Source organism: Bombus pascuorum, chromosome 1, assembly GCF_905332965.1.
Source record: "Bombus pascuorum chromosome 1, iyBomPasc1.1, whole genome shotgun sequence".
NCBI classification, from domain to species: domain Eukaryota; kingdom Metazoa; phylum Arthropoda; class Insecta; order Hymenoptera; family Apidae; genus Bombus; species Bombus pascuorum.
In genome coordinates this window covers 15092407-15109932 of record NC_083488.1, presented here as the reverse complement: position 1 = coordinate 15109932, position 17526 = coordinate 15092407, and the positions used below count along the sequence as shown (strand labels likewise).

At 26.8% G+C, this 17526-nt stretch overlaps 3 protein-coding genes across 4 annotated transcripts; 1 reads left to right on the top strand and 2 right to left on the bottom strand.

Moving 5' to 3' along the window:
- Positions 1-234: 234 nt before the first annotated feature.
- On the bottom strand, positions 235-1863 carry LOC132906023 (structure-specific endonuclease subunit slx1). The gene is made up of 3 exons (XM_060957851.1): positions 1173-1863; positions 1026-1077; positions 235-936 (listed from the first exon to the last, which is right to left on the bottom strand). The coding sequence occupies exons 1-3, from the start codon at positions 1349-1351 to the stop codon at positions 394-396; spliced, it is 774 nt and encodes a 257-aa protein (XP_060813834.1). The 5' UTR covers positions 1352-1863; the 3' UTR covers positions 235-393.
- A 402-nt stretch (positions 1864-2265) lies between these two features.
- On the top strand, positions 2266-4236 carry LOC132906009 (protein NipSnap). Its single transcript, XM_060957830.1, has 5 exons — positions 2266-2634; positions 2758-2940; positions 3163-3331; positions 3452-3719; positions 3877-4236. The coding sequence occupies exons 1-5, from the start codon at positions 2552-2554 to the stop codon at positions 4023-4025; spliced, it is 852 nt and encodes a 283-aa protein (XP_060813813.1). The 5' UTR covers positions 2266-2551; the 3' UTR covers positions 4026-4236.
- A 6174-nt stretch (positions 4237-10410) lies between these two features.
- Positions 10411-17078, bottom strand: LOC132905966 (serine/threonine-protein kinase Tao). Of its 2 annotated transcripts, none has more exons than XM_060957766.1 (12): positions 16115-17078; positions 15335-15777; positions 14884-15232; positions 14568-14743; positions 14273-14435; positions 13822-14171; positions 13499-13744; positions 13205-13432; positions 12860-13099; positions 12267-12524; positions 11751-12007; positions 10411-11524 (listed from the first exon to the last, which is right to left on the bottom strand). In XM_060957766.1, the coding sequence occupies exons 2-12, from the start codon at positions 15638-15640 to the stop codon at positions 11404-11406; spliced, it is 2694 nt and encodes an 897-aa protein (XP_060813749.1). In that variant the 5' UTR covers positions 15641-15777; positions 16115-17078; the 3' UTR covers positions 10411-11403. The 2 variants fall into 2 exon arrangements, with proteins under 2 accessions (XP_060813749.1, XP_060813739.1); XM_060957756.1 differs by having other exon boundaries at positions 16735-17078.
- Between the last annotated feature and the right edge of the window lie 448 nt (positions 17079-17526).

The window sequence follows — 17526 nt, the reverse complement described above, 5'->3', positions numbered from 1 at the left end:
TTTTTGTTTCATAAAATAGAGATATTTAATATCAACTAGTAATACATTTATGAAATCTTTGTATAAAATGTAAAAGCGTTATTTTTCCTAACATTTTCTTCATTAAATTTTTGTATTACAAATTTTAAAAATCATTACAAATTTTAAAAATCAAGACATACTTGTTATTAGCAGTAGCCTATAATAGTAGCTTATTAACTTAATTATTTGCACATGATACAAAATAAGAAAATGTTATAATAATAATTCATTTTATTTTCAAAATGTTCTTTTACAGATAAAACTTTAAAAATAATAAAAAGTTGGAGCAATTAGATGATCTTAAATTGTTGATATATTCATTGTTGTTATTGTTAAAACTATATACAATTGAAAAAGTTTATATAATTTATCTCAAGTATAATAATCTTCATCACTGAAAATTTCTTGCAAATTTCCATAACAACCAATCTTTCTTCTAATTAAATCCCCCCATAAAACATTGGTATTACAAATAGGGCAAGTACCTTCAATTGGTAAAATCATGTTGTCTTTATGAAATAATTGTGCCAAACAAATTAAGTGAGCTATTAATGAACAGCTAGGTTTTATACAGCGAACTGCTTGTTTTCCTTCTACAGGTGCATTACAAATAGAACAGATTATAGATAATTCATCCAATGTTTCTATTGTATCATTTGTCTTTTTAATCTTTTTGGAAATTACTTTTCCATGACATATAGGCATATGCATTGGAGCTGAAACATAGCTAGAGTACCTTTCAAAGAACTCATAATCTAGCCAACGAATTGTTAAAGGTAAACGGCACCAAGGTCCAACTTTTAACATATTTGACAGAATCAGAAAGCAAAATTCAATTACTTTCTGTTGTGATTTTTTCTTAGGTACATGTCTCAAACGGCGACTAATATGAGGGTGTTGCCAAGCCCACTCAAACTAAAAATAAAAACAAATTAAGCTTCAAATGCAAAAATTACTGATAGAGTGCTACATAATTCTTTTTTTATAAAATTAAATGAACGTACCCTAAGGGCAGATGTATTATTTGGAAAACCATGAATAATTAATACCATATTCCTAAAAGGAAACAAAATATCTTTTTTACAACTTACATGCAATTAACATAACAAAGAATAACATATTTTATGGCTCTTTAAAAATTATATAATTACCATGGCCCTTTATTACTTGTTTTCCATGCACCTCCATGTTCTTTTCCAGCATTATGTCTCTTAAGTCGACGACAAGGATCAACTGTATATCCTATGTATGTTCTTCCCTTATATTTTGGATTCATACAATATAGCAAATATACACCATAAAAGTGCTCTATAATTTCTGCGTTTTCCATTTTCAAATTAACTAGTATAATACATTAAACTACACAAAATTTACAGTAAATTTGAATAATAAAAGAATTGCATCAGAGTACAATAAATGTTTAATGTCATGTTACCAAAATAGAATCATAGAAAAAAATTAATTTTATAATTTTATTATCATTTCATTATTTACTCTCTTCCTATTATTTATTAAGGCAATTACAAATCAATAATGAATTATAAAGATTAATGTATATAATTGACAATGTTAACCTAACATCCCATATAACAAATTCAAACTAACCTAGCCGAATTTAATATTATCAAAATTAGGTACTTATATGTAGATGTCAGATAATGCTATCGAAAGAATGTAAACACGATGATTAGCAATAAAGACTTATAACATATTATTATGCATATGTATTTCATGAAATAGATATTGAATTTATAAAAGACATAATTCAAACATTTTTTCAATAACACAAATAAAAGTGTACAAATCTACGACTAGCACTCTAATAATATTACAGTTAATAAATAGTACATATATATGTATTATCAGATATTATATTTCCTTTCTTAAAAAATAAGTAAATTTATGTATTACATAATAGATTATTATATCTTGCATATATATAAATGCGAATAAAAATTTAAAAAGTTTTTATTGTAGCGCGTTGTTTAAAATAAAAAATGTGTAATGTTTATTTGCATGAATATTAAACTTTTTAAAATTTGCATTTATATACTTATAAATTTTTTCATTTTTACATATCCATTTATATCTTTGTTTTTGAAATTTTTCCTCATTTATAAATTTACATTATACAAACTAAATTGTATATGTACTAATTTTCTTCCCATATATAACTATTATTGCAAGTTATTACATCCCTCTCAATCAGGAAATAAATCAGAATGGAACTAGTATTTTGACGTCATTACCACATCAAGAATAAAATATTTTATTGAAAGACGCAAGCGCTGTGACACTAAATTCCATAGTTTATCAGACAGGTGTATTTTTCACGGTTGTAAGTTTTATTTCGTGTTAAGAAGAAGAAATCGCGAATGGAGATAAATAAGAATAGACCAACAATAACGATCGGTTTCTCCGGGAATGTAATTGAAAGCGCCGCGTATTTAGTTGCAGCACTGTCGAAATTACGCTTTGATCTTGATTGGACACAAACCAGAAGAGATCTGTACGCGAGGATCCAGTAAGAATGGCTGCCGTTTTTAGAAGATTCAGAGCCGTGCAGATCACGGTGATCGGCAAAACTAAACTACCGTCATTTGTTACCAGCCGGTAGGCGATCACGACTGCAAAACTTTGAAGAGCCCTTTTTTCATATGTTTCGTGTATAATCTACGCGAGCTAGTACATAAACGGCGGCTTTTTAGGGCAATAGCCACATCGTGTGTGTTGTAGATCTTTTGCAAGGTCATCGATCCGACAGGATATCAGCGAAGGATGGATAAACAAGCTTTTCGTAAGAAAAATCGAGCCAACCAAAGAGTCTCATTCAAGGATGCTGTCAGATAAAGGAGTTATTTACGCCTTGCACACGCACAATATTCGACCCGATTCCATTGATAAATATTTGACCAATTAGTAAGTTAATTTTGTTTACATTTTCTTTATCTTAATGTCAAGTCGTATGTTTAAATCATAAACATGTTTAGAATACTCGCACAAAAATTCTTTCAAAATTCTTTTTTTTGAAGTTTCAAAAAAATATTAGATTTTGTTTATGTCGCAGAATTGGCATGCACAGAGAATTATTTATATTAGGAAAATTATATGGGGACATGTTTGTATTTTGGAATATTACAGTGAAGAGATTGTTAACATTATAAACTCCAAGAAATCTGAATTGAAATTGGAGCTAGTTGGTTCATGGACTGTCGTAGCTGGTGATATCGATCAAGCGTTGCATCTATGGCGATACTCTGGTGGCTATGATAGTGTTGACCGCGCACAAATTGAATTGTCTAAAGAAGAGGTATGAGAATTAAATAAATTTATTTATATACAATAATATAAAATAAATATTTCATATATTATTTTATTATTTATTGTTATATGATATTCATATATTATATATGATATTGTTTACTCTCAGGCATATCAACAATTATTCAAAGAGAATGGCAAATATCTACGGTCACGTTATTTACAATATTTATTGGCATTTAGCTATTGGCCTCCTCTTACAAAACGAAATGGTTCGAATATATATGAAATACGTAGTTATAGGTTAAAGGCTGGTACTATGATTGAATGGGGTAATAATTGGGCAAAAGCCATCAATTATAGACGTAACAACAATGAACCATTTGCTGGTTTCTTTTCACAAATTGGTAGATTATATAATGTCCATCACATTTGGTGTAAGTATTAATGTTAATATTATTTATGCATTCCTTGTGTACCAGATTAACAATATGAACTATATATAATATTAATTCACAGAAAAGATATATATAATTTATATTAAATATATATAATCTATATGTTTTTAAGAATAAAAGACATGTTCATTTCCAGGCTATAAAAATCTCCAAGCGCGAATGGAAACTCGTGAAAGTGCATGGAGATCTCCAGGATGGGATGAGTGCGTTGCATATACTGTACCATTAATTAGGGAAACACATTCCCGTATATTAAGACCAACTAACTTTTCACCAACAAAATAAGATTTTATGTCCACAAATCTAAATGCATTTGTATAATACAATTTATTTCTTATGTTTACATTATAATGTAAAAATATTTGTTATATTATACACACTATGTTTATATAACTGTATAAAGTAAGCGCTCAATATGAAATGAAATGTAGCATTTTGTTGTATTGCAATTACTAAAATGTATTTTAATAAAATTTAAAATTCTTTGTTACTATAATGCTTCACAATATATTTTTATTGTCAGTTTTTAAATACATCTATATATTGATGAGTATATTGATCGTTGTATTTCTGAACATTTATCTATCTTCCTTTACTAAAATTTTCTACTTTTAATGTTCACATAATGATTGATCAATAATTCAATAAAAATTATCTGGTTTTAGTGAAATAGTTTATAATAAAAGAGGTATGGGAAGGTCACGAAATACGAATAATTATTAAATATCGTTTATTTTTATTATCTAATGAATATATCAAATTTGATCAATCTAATCTGTTTAAAGTTTAAGTGATAAACATATCCTCCTCTCCAGTCATATAATTCAAAGGACATATTAATTTAATTAAACATGGGAATTATGACAAACAAAGGCCAATTACAGACGTTAATTGCATTTTATATTTAATTTTACTGTATTTTCCTTATAAAGATACTAGTTTTTAAACTTTATTAATTAAGCTATATATATATATATATATATATATATATATAATAAAATGATAATTGTCATTGTAATAAAGAATATTATTATTGATAATTAGATTATTTTCACATTAGAAAAAATGTTTTATATATAAGCATATTTAGTATTTTCTCATCACTTAACACAATTAATAGTCAAATTAATTTAAAACACTTCAGCATTGCTTAAATTTTTACTATACTATACTATACTTTTACTATATTATTTTTAAAAACAATTTTTACCTCTATTTAATGCATCAAGTGTGGGAATTAGAGTATATTATTATGTATGTTACTTTCTCACATACTTTTTTAAATACAGAGTTAATGAAATGAAAGATGATTATCTTATGACCTACATCATATACTTTATTAAAATTTATTATGTTAATGTCCTTTGTATGAAATCTTATATCATAAAATAAAAATTTAATTTGCTTGAATTATCCTTAAAAATTATTATGATTCATGCAGCATTATTCTTACAATGCTGATGCGTTTCAAGAATAGAAAAAGTTGGAAATGTAGTAGAATTCAAATTATAGCAAATTTTTCTTATAATAACATAAAGGTGGCGCAACAGTGGAGGACTTATATGTTTAATGATATTGAAAATAGAAAGCATCTTCAGAACACAGAAATAAATATCGATGAAATCTTTGTGAATTACGAATATTTACAATATACAAATATATATACAAGATATATATATATTAACCAACATATTACTTTATAAAAGAGAATAAAATAAGTCAGAATAAAATTCTGTATCAGTACAAAGTTTTGACATTTAATTATTCTATGTCAAGTGATTCTTATATCAATATTCTACACCAGACAATGTATTCTTTGTATTCTTATAATTATCTTTTCAGTAACACAATATTTTTTTGTAAATATTAATGTGAAATGGAAAGTTTAATATTGTTAAACAATTAATTCTGAAATAATGAAGATTCCTTATCAGAATATTTTATGTATCAATATCAGTATTTTATTTTATCTTTAATAGAAGAGTTTATTGTAATTAATAAATAAGCTTTATAGTACATATGATTCATAGCAACCCAATTTTAAATATTATTTTCAATTGTGTTTTAAATTAAAAAGTGCTAAAAAGAATAAAAAGTTGAAATTTGTATTGTTACATAGTATTATATTATAAACTTATATAATTTTAATCATTTGACACAGAATAGAAATTTAATTTTTACAAAAATGCAAAATCAGTAATTAATAACTTTTGTAATTTATTAATCTTATCTTGTGACTATGCATAATGTTTTATACTAAGTAAAGTACAAACAACATAATATCAATTTAAAACGTTTTACTACATTACTGATAATATCATATTATCCGAAATTATACTTGATAAAGTAATTATTGTTATGGATTGAAATTCTAATAAAAACCAGATTTATATAATATATCAAATAATATTGCAAATACATTATACACATACATACATATTCATTAAATGTAACATAAAATAATTTCATATAATATAATACTATATATATTAGAAGTTTAGTTCATTATATCGTAAAAGGCAAATTGATAATGTACTCCAATGATATCTGTAATTTTGTCTGATTTTGTAATTTATATTATGAACTCTTTGCATAAAATTTTATTCTTTTAATCATATAAAATATACAGATATTGCCGAAAATCTCATAAATCTCCGCCTATGTGTGCTCTGAAGTGTTTTCCTATCTTCTAAAATTTAATCAGTGTTAATTCTTGAACAATGATTATATTCATCGTATTATATTATGCAGTCCTTTTCTTGTTAGAAAATAACACTACTAAAAAAGAAAATTATAATCTAGTTAAAGCCAAAAATTAACAAAACAAAATTAACGAAACATTCTTTTAGTAGATTTTTTTTCATTTTTAAATTGATCTGCAAAGATATTATATATCTTAGTTTAATATTAGTGAATATACTATAATACAAACTATTGTCAAAACTAAGAAATCACACATGGATGGAAATAAGTGAGAAAGAAACTGATTTATATTGATTACAAGTATTAATTAGTAATTGATAATTAATGTGCCATGCCTATATTGAATTGGCTAGCTTACTGTATATCACGTTTTAAATTCAAATTACCAAGTTAATAGACATAGCTTTGGAGAATTCAGTAAATTCTATTACATTAAATCCTATTCTTCATAATCAAGATTCAATTTCAAAATCTTACACAGAGTAAATAGATATTTACAAAATGCTAGTAACAACAAAATGTAATATTTTAAATTAATATTTAGCATTTTTTTGTAATGATAATCACACAGTTGTGATCAAAGAATTACATCTTTCCTCTTCTTTCTTTAATACATACATACAATCAGACTTATAGAGAATCCGTGCAACACTTAAGGAAAATAATTATAAAATAACGTTAACATTAATATAATTAACTTTAATAATAATTGAAGTATATGTATGTGATGATACTATTTATATATTTGCTTACTTCACATGAAATTTCACATAAAATAGTATGACCTGTCCAAAACAAAATATTTTAATAACTCCTTATACTACACACGCACGCACACACACACGCACGCACGCACACGCGCACACACACACACATCCCAAAATACCATAACATTCGTTCTAAATAAAATAAGAAAAAATTAATTATCTACAATTTTGTAATATTAAGTTTCATTTTAATTTTCTTAGAATATATATTTAGAATATATATTAGTCCTCTTATGCAATCCATAATTTTTAAGGCAAATATGTTAATTTGCATTCATTACAAACTGAAAATATTAAGAAGCTTTATTGTGGATATATTAAATATTTTTCTTAGATTAAAAGTGAAATATTGTACATACACTTCCAATTTTTACAAATTATAGAATTTGGAACCATTAATGAATAAATCTTTATTTATACCTTAGTTTCTAATATATAACACAATTTTTAAATTGCTATCAGCTAAATGTAATTTTTGTTATAAAAGGTTTTGTTCTTTTATGTATATAATTACAAGTCATGGACAATCTATAATATATAAATTTTAATTTTAAGTTTAATGATGCATGAAATCATTTTCTCTTGCCCACTGCTTTAGAGTTTGATACAATTATTATAAATCTATATCTATATATAAAATTTCCTGTAATTTAAATTCTCTATACTTTTTATAAATTATTTTTTGTAAATTATATTCCTATAAAGAATCAAATAACAGTACTTTACACATTGGAACAACTTTCTTATGAGTCACAATTATAATTTGATTTTTTTCTATATAAAATACAGAATAATTACTCTAAGAACAAATATAGTAATTATCAAATTTATTAGCATGATATTAAAGTAATTTATCTTAAATAAAATGCATTTATATACATATAATCTACAATGTCAAAATATTTCTTTATAAATCTATAATAATAATTTTATGAAAAGATATATGGATTGCCTATGGACTAGGATTGAAATATTATGACTTATTTTATTTACTCATATCACAACATAAAATGTAGCACGAACATCTCTATTAGTCTCTATTGTTTATTATCAATTATAGAAGTTCATTAAAAGTCTGTATTGTATTCATGTATCCTCCTAAGAATAATTAAAGAAAGAATTTATACAAGATACATATTAATATGCAATGCTACAAAACAAATAATTCAGTTGATTGTGACCATTTTCATTTAAAGAGTTTTGAACACATAAATATATATATAAATGTTCCTATTTTTGCTTTACATTTTTATTCTTGTAATTGAACACATTCTCAATTTTTATATCATGGAAGTTCTACTTTTTAATTAAGTCGTTATTAATAAATAATATTAGTATGCAAGAAAATTGGAACGTGTGCTACATTTTTAATGCAAACAGTGGTAAAACATAATAGATAAATATTGCTTGTCGTTTTTATTAAATTATCAATTTTGTGATGCAATGTTAGAGAAGCAAAATAATCTAAAATAATTTTACTACTTCAAAATTAAAGCCTTTTTACTGGTTTTACTATGCGTGCATAGAAGAAATATTTTATTATAAGATATGTAGCTTAATTTATGTAGTATACAAATTGATATATTTATGTAAGTTTCTATTGTACTGAAATATATGGGTAGATAACTATATATTATATGTTATATGACATAACATAAACATAATTATTAATGAAAAGATTTTGAATTTAATGGAAATAATTTTCCGAAAATAATATTATTTTTGTTAATTGAATTGTAGGGAAAATATCATTAATAGTATTGTAAACGAGTAGAACAGTCACAATCACTGAATTTAGATGAAATACTTCATAATAAAGATGAAGATATGTATATATGTGTATGTATGTATACACACACACACACACACATACATATAAAATAGAAAAATACATGGAAATGTTTTAAATGAAAAAAAGACAGAAATTAGTTACTACAATATAAAAGTACAACATTGGGATGTGTACTGGATGGAAACTTTGGACAATTATAACAAAATATAATATAATACAACTGAAAAGTCGATAATAAAAGCAACAATAATGCTATTCAAATCAACACTGAAAGAAGAAGTACTTTATATCTGGAAAATTAATATAACGGATTTGTAATATACCAAAATCAATATATAGACTAGAATAATATTTGCAAATTCATTTCAGTAAGTAAAAGTATATATAATTTAATAATTTTCTGATCAAGCAAAATCAAATGAGTCGTTAGGTGTAATAATAGAGTAGAATTTTTATATCAATCTTAATGTATTATTTATAATGATAATATATTAATAATAACGATATTTGCTTCATTGGTAAGTATCATCTTGAGGAAATGCATAAATTGATTGAATTATATGCTAAAAATAATATTGTTTACATTACATTATATTTTATTTAATCTCGCATATATGTTTCCATTTTTGCAGAATAAAATCGGAGGAATTTGTTGCTAAAAACAATGTTTATTTTCAGCATATTATTTATATTAAATGCCAAAACTTCGAATATATAGCACTATATACATGGGTACTTAAAAAACACCACTTAAGTTATTTTCTACTTCTTTGGAAATAAAAACAATTGTTGAAAACAGGAAATATTTGATATTATATTTAAACATACTAAATTACAATTAATTATTTTTAGGACTTTTTATAATTTGTTATTTCTTATTGTAATAAAAAATTATAGATAAAATACTCTATTGTACATTTAAATTATTGTAGAAAAATTATAAAAATTTAGAAATTAATCTCAATACATTATAAGATACAACGGTACTTCCATGTTAATCATTAGAATTTTATAAGAAAGTTGAAAATATAGTACAAAATTGTATAGTAATACAGTAGTATTATAATCTTAAAATATGTGATTAAGAATATTATAATTATAAAATATCTAAACATGACATCAAACATTTTTTATCTAAGACATTGTCTTTTATTTTAAAAATGCTAGCATTACTACTTAAGTGAATTATTTAGGTATTTCCCACTGTATAAAGTTTCTTATTTTTTATTTCAAATATAGAATATGGTGTTTTAAAAAATATGTATCATAAATTCAATTACAAAAATCAACGTAATTATGTAAATAATTTACAGAGATTTGCATCAAGGCTGCATATTCGATAATATTAAATTAAAATCAAAAAAATATATTTTAATGTTGAAAGGAATTTGAAGTGGACACTGTCATATTTTGGTAATTCAACAATAATTTTATTATCAATTTAATTTTTGATATTGACATTCTTTCTTAGTAATGTAAAACAAATTGTATAAAATAGTAAAAAAATGTCTTTCAATTTTAGAAATTAATTTCTCATTGAAATAACAAATATTATCTATTATGAATGCATTATTATAACTACAACATAAGATACTGTAACTAAATTTTTTCATTAGTCTGTCACTTTGTAAATATCTTAATTACATTAAGAATGCAATTAAATAAATAAATCGACTCACTCAGTTTTTGTTAAATCAGACTAAGTGTCACTGAAAGTTTGAAATAAGGTTTTCGAAGATCAACACATGCAATTATCAGTAAGATTATTTAATACTAGACCTTCGATAAGTTAAAATCTTACCGAAAATATTATTCCTGTGTTGTGCTTATTTCAAATCTTCAATTAGTCAAAATCAAATGTATAATAATTCGAGCATTATGATTATACTGTTTTTTCTTTTTTTATTATAATTGCAAGATATTGATAAATAAATGTCTCTAAACATTTTCTGTAGTCGCATATAAAATTTTCTGTATGCTATAATAGCTGGCTTACTTCAAGCCCAAGAACATTAAGATTTACTTTTCAGTATAGTAGATGAGACTGATACTTAAAAGAGTTTTCTTTTTTAATCCTATTTAGTTCACAAGATATTTGGATATGGTTAATAAATATTACAACGTTGCAAAAAGCATCTAAGTTCTTCTTCAATATGAAGCTCTCTTTCCAGATAGATCACATTGACATATTTTGATAATTAAAAAATATGCTGTTACATTAATTTCAGTCCAATACACATTCCCAACCCTAACAAACCTTTTAGGTTTGGGTCAATGCATATAACGAGCCAACTTTTGCTATGTATGTAAATCATTGAATTAAACGTCGATAGACTCGTTATGCATTCACTACAGGCAAACGTACATACATACATATTCTATTAATTGATTATGATTAAAATTAAAGACTATTAGGGGGGAAGGATGTAGAACTATTACTGTGAGCCAGACTTAACATTGAGCCACTAAGGCTTTCATCGTCTGGGTAAGATTCTTTTGATGCCTCAGCTATCGCCAGAGCACTGCAATAATTTGAAAAAAATGTATATAGGTACATCTACAATACTTCTTTCTAAAGTTCTTAAATTTATCTTTCTATTTTATGAAATGGTAATGAATGATTAGCTTAGCACAAATATGAATTAAAAATAGAAGTATAGAACTAAAGAACAGTTGAAACATTTTCTTCTCCCGTTAATATTTACGAAATTTGTTCGAACTAAAAACTATGAATCACAAATTACATACCTGAATCCTATTCTTGCACTTTCCTCATCAAATTGTTGTAATTCACGTTCTTGTCTTTCATGTAATAAACGTATCCGCTCACTACGTTCACGAAGGAATTCCTGAGTTTCAAGCTCCATTTTCTGTTCAAGCAAAGCTCGTCTAACTGATACTCGATCTTCTAATTCACGACGTTCTCTGTTTCTTTGAGCTTCGGCTTGCATTTTATTCTTAGATTGATATGCCATTAAAATTTCTAATTCATAATTTAACCTTTCCTATAAAACATATGAGAAATAATTATTACATTTACATTACTGTGGTTCTAATACTTGTAGGATATTTGTTTCAAGCATCATCAAAACCAAGTTTCAAAATTATAATATGAATTTTTTTGTATATTTGAACAAAATCATATTTTTACAAACTCATTGAAGAATGTTAAGTTCGTGAAATTGTATGAAATTGAAATTGAATGAAATCGTATTTTAAAAATCTTGTAATTTTATCAGTTTTCAAATAAATGCAATATTTTACCTTGAGGTTATGGCATTCAACTTCTTGTGATTCATCTAAACGTATACTTTGTTTCTGGAGCATTTCAGCAATACTTTGTTCATACTGATCACCCAATAAAGCTAACTTCCTTCTTTGTTCTTCTTTTAATTTTTTGATAACAGCCTTTTGCTCTTCTTTAGCTGTTGTTTGTAATATTTGAGCTTTTAATGCCTTATATTGTCGCGTTTGTATTTTACATGTTTCTCTAAATTGTTTTCGAATTTGCATTTCTTTTTGCTAAAATGATAATAAAGTATTAAAAGCTTTGATTTATCTATATAAGATCTAAACTTTTATTTTTCCCGATATCGGATTTTATTGTTTAAATAAAGTGTTTATATGTTATGATGTTGAAATATATGTTTAATTTGTAGTATTAGATATATGAGGGAATATATATGTTTGGGATCGAAGAGTGGATGAGTGTGGGTCTTTGGATGCTGTAAGAGTTGTATGGGAATAAATAGGAGTTAAGTATATGTAAGCCAAGTCCTTTTTCTCAGCTGTGAAGTCGAAAAACAAATAAATAATAATAATACTATCGTTTTGAAAAATTAAAACACGTTACTTACTTTGAGACTCTTAGGTTGTTGTTTGAGCTCCAATGCATGCTTTTTACGTAAATCACGTTCTGCTCTTTGCATGTAATCTTGTTGATTAGAAAGTTCTGTAGCATGTTGTCGATGAACTTGATCTTCTCTAAGAGTATGAACTGCTCTTTGTTGCCTGTATTCAAGTTCTTGTGTTTTTTCATGATGTCGTAATAACATATTATGTGCTTGTTCTAATTGTTGTTGTCTCTTATTTAATTCCTGAATAATACAAATATATTTATAACATATATTTTAAAAAATGTATTCAAATATAACAAAATAAAAAGAAAGAATTATTTATATAAAATAAAATACTGTACTAACTTCTCGAAGTAGCTCTTGTTCCAAACTATGAAAAACAAGTAGCTTTTTTCTACGGAATTTACGAATTTCGAGGTCAAGGTATTCTCTTTGTCCTCTTGCAAGGCGTTGCTCTTCTTGCGCTTCCATTTGTCGTAAATTATCTTTGTGACTTTGAAGTGTAGCATCTCGTTGTCGCTTCGGTGTAACTTCATCCTGAGATAATTCTTTTTTCCATCTTTCTTTGTAAACCTTAAAAAAACGAAATATCGTTAATCATACAATATTATCGAAAAATATAAAGCTTTTTTGAATTACCTTATAGTCTTTCTTTTGCTGTGCTTCCAATGCTTTCCGATCTGCTTCCTGTCTACTTGTAATTTCTTTGTGTAATTTTTTCTCAGCATTTTGGTTTTGTTTAAGCTTACGTTCTAATTCTTGCAAATGCCTTAATTGAAGTTTTTCCAATTCTTTACTGAACTGTTGTAAAAGAGTTTCATATTCTTTATCTAATAATTGTTTATGGGATTCCATTTCCATTTTACAACGTTCTTCTAATTTTACCTTTTTAAATAATTATAAATGAGATATATTATTCAATAAAAATTACATAATGTTTAGATATTAAATTAAGCACTTACCAAAGCACCTTGATGTTCCCGCCTCATTCGTTTATATCCACTCATTTGTTCATGCATTTCCTCTTGCATATGTTCTTTTTGTTGTTTAGTTACAATCGATGTCGTCCTAATTGTTGCAAAATTATTGGCACCATGTTCAAGAAGATTGGCAGTGACACCACCTGCTGATATTTTATGTCTATTTCGTACAGATCCCGTGGTATAATCATTTGCATCAGCATTTGGCAGTGGCAAGCTATTGGTGGAGGAACTTTGAGAACTGGCAGAAACACCCATTGAATGAATTGAATGCTCTGAGGTAATTGAATTGCTCTTGCTACTATCACCACCTGTTTGTTCATCTGGAGTATCTATAAGATACAAGTAAGAATATAAATATAAAAGTCTAAAAAAAAGGATATAAACAAATACTATGATCTCAAATCAAATTTCAACTGAAAACTTAACATACCATCAGCATCACCAACTGTACTTTCAGTTTCACAAGCATCGATCATTAAGATCTTCTTCATTTTCCGATAATTCAAATTATCCAATTCTCTAACAGCAGCTTTCGTTCTCTGAATTAAGTCTATTAAAACTTGTGGAGAACGCGTTCTGGTGACAAATTGATGCTGTAAAATTGAAAGCCTATAAGAAAACAACTAACTAAACTATAGTATATCTGTTTATATGAAACTTGAACAGTAAAGCAGCAAAAAATCTATATACTGCAGATAAAATAAAGATTTTTGTAGAAGACTCACTGATAACAGTTTACCAGAGGCTGGTCTTTCAGTTGGACTTTTAGTTAGACACACTTCAACGAAGTGACGAAAAACATCTGACCAGTCTGGAGAATTTAAAGTTGGTGTGTCATTCTGAGCAATGTGATACAGAGCACTCATAGCATTCATATTAAAATAAGGTGGTTTTCGTTCCGCTGAAATTGTAATAAATATTCACATAATTCAATAAATATTTTGGTCTAATTTTAAATGATTTGTTTTTTTTTTATATATTTTTAAAGTAATTTATTTTTTAACAGAGTAAAAATATATAACTAAATAAACATTTTGATACCTAATTCAATACATGTTATCCCCAAAGACCATACATCTACTTTTCCATCATATTGTCCTTCATCCATAGCTAATATCACTTCTGGTGCCATCCAATAAGGAGTTCCTACAAAGCTATTTGCTGGACACTTTATGCTTGCCGATCCAAAATCTGCCAATTTTACTGTCCCATTTTCGGTAAGTAAAATATTTCCAGCTTTGACATCTCGATGTATTCTTCCAAGAGAATGAAGATAATGCAAACCACGTAGCACACCTTCACAAATTGCAGCTATTTCATCTTCTTTTAATGGTCTCTTATGAACTTCAATAATGTCTGATGCAGAACCAAGGCAATATTCCATTACCAACTATAATTAATTTATAAAGTTCATCACTGACAATTAAAAGAATGCTTATAACACAATATTATTTAATATATGACTTATTAAAATAATTCTGAAAATATATACCCAGGCAGTGTGGTCCCTGAGATAACAGCCCTTATACTCTATTGTGTTAGGATGGTTAAGTTGCCTAAGAAATCGAATTTCTTTCAAGATATCCTGCCACTTCTCAACAGTTTGTTTTCCCACATATGACATTTTCTTGATGGCAACAATTTCTTTGGTAAGCAAACATCGTGCATAATAAACAGCCCCAAAACTGCCATGCCCGATTTCACGTAAGTCTTCAAATATTTTCTCCGGATCATTTTTTTCAAATAATTCAGCAATCTCTGGGTCCTTAAGGCTACCAGGCCTTGGAACAGCTGGCATAGTAAAATGTTAATAATTAAATAACCAAGGCCTATTTCAGACACCTTTAGACGTCTTCTTGTCTTTCAATCTTCTATCCTAAATTTTATAATATTACTTAATCCTCTGTCAGTCCATTCCAAAATTTAACATTCTATCTGTGAAAAAGAAGCAAATTATATTATTTTCAATTTTGATAATTAATAACTAAACACTAAATATTATACTACTTCTGATTTGAATATATTAATTGAATTTACTTAGATGATTTTTCATTTTATTTAATATTAGAATGTGATTCACGTACAAAGTATAAGGAATAAAGTAAACAAAGTACAATTAATATGTTTTTCATTAAAAATAGACATAATTTTTAGTTAATTCTTAATATTTCTACAAACTTTATATCGTATAAATTAAGTTATTTTTAATTGAACAAATATGTGTATAATATATAACAACTTTGTATATTATAATGCACTGTGATTTGCATACCTTCATTTCATATTTCTCCTAATTTAATTTTTTATAATACATTAATAGCAGCAAGTCTCTCAATAAGTTCAATGACAAACAATATTCAACAAACAAATACACAAGTTTGTGGAATATACAGGGAGTACAATTAAAAATCTTTCCTCGCTATAAAACGTATTTATAATTAAGATGAGCTTGACACTTATCACGAGGTCCTCAATACGAAACACACTATTCTATACGTGGAAACTCATTTGACTTGAATTAATATCATATGTTTTTAAACGAAAAATCTGCAGAGAAGATCGAATCGAATGTTATCAATAGTACGTGAAACTCTTAAGGAGTAAGTATTTTGACGGTGAGAATAAAAATAATAGTAAAATTGGGGTTGGTAAGCAAAGAAGGCGGTCGAGTGAAATTTGCAGGAGGTAGAAATGCGGGCGTAAGGAGGGTTGGGTCTCTGACTCGAAGCAATCGCGTCAGATTGGTCCCGCAAATACAGTAGAGGGATATCGTCGGTGTAGCCAAAAAGGCTTGCCGTGTTTGGATCGGACGTACAACATCGTGGTCAGATCCCCGTGTATCAACTGTAATTTCTCAAAAACTCTGGCAACAAGGAAAAAAGTGATATTCACCTCCAAAATGGCGAAGGAGCAGGCACAGAAGCATGCGCGCAGCTCCGAGCACTCTCTTCAGGCGGAGCACCTCTTTTTCCTGAACTTGGCCGATCCTTCAAGCATATTAAGATCTGAGGATCACGATTTTTTGTTGTGCAAACGCACCGCACCCCGGAAAAGTACACGCCTCGTACGTGTCACGCACGTACGCACACACGCGCGAGACGCGACAATCCGCGGCAACGCAACAATACGGCACCCACTATCGGCCGGACACACGAGAATTCGCTAACTTTTTGACGCCTTTTCGGCTAGCCTGGGTGTACTCTACACAGCAGGCGAATTCTCCGACGATGATCAGTGGCGCCTCTACGTCGATCAAGTACTAAACTAAAAAATATTACCGATAACTAATAGCTACTACTTTACCAATTTTACGCTTTTAACTTGATAAAACAATGTTAATAAATAGAAAACGATCAAAATATACGATAATACTTGATATGTCATTTAAATTTTAGAAATTTATTGTATGTAATAAAATATAAAGTAGTGTTTGATTAAAATTAGCTTTGTTATTTGTTAATTTTAGATAAGTGAGAAAATACGTTTAATAAGAATTTTATAATGAATTTATTTTTATACTTTTTCTTTTATAAATTTGTTGATAAATTTTATATGATTTTGATATATATTTTAAATAACTTATACGCATATATGAATATAATTTGTTATCAAAATAATCATAACTATTGTATAAATATGTATATAATTTTATTTTATATATGTATATTTAAAATTTTAAGAATA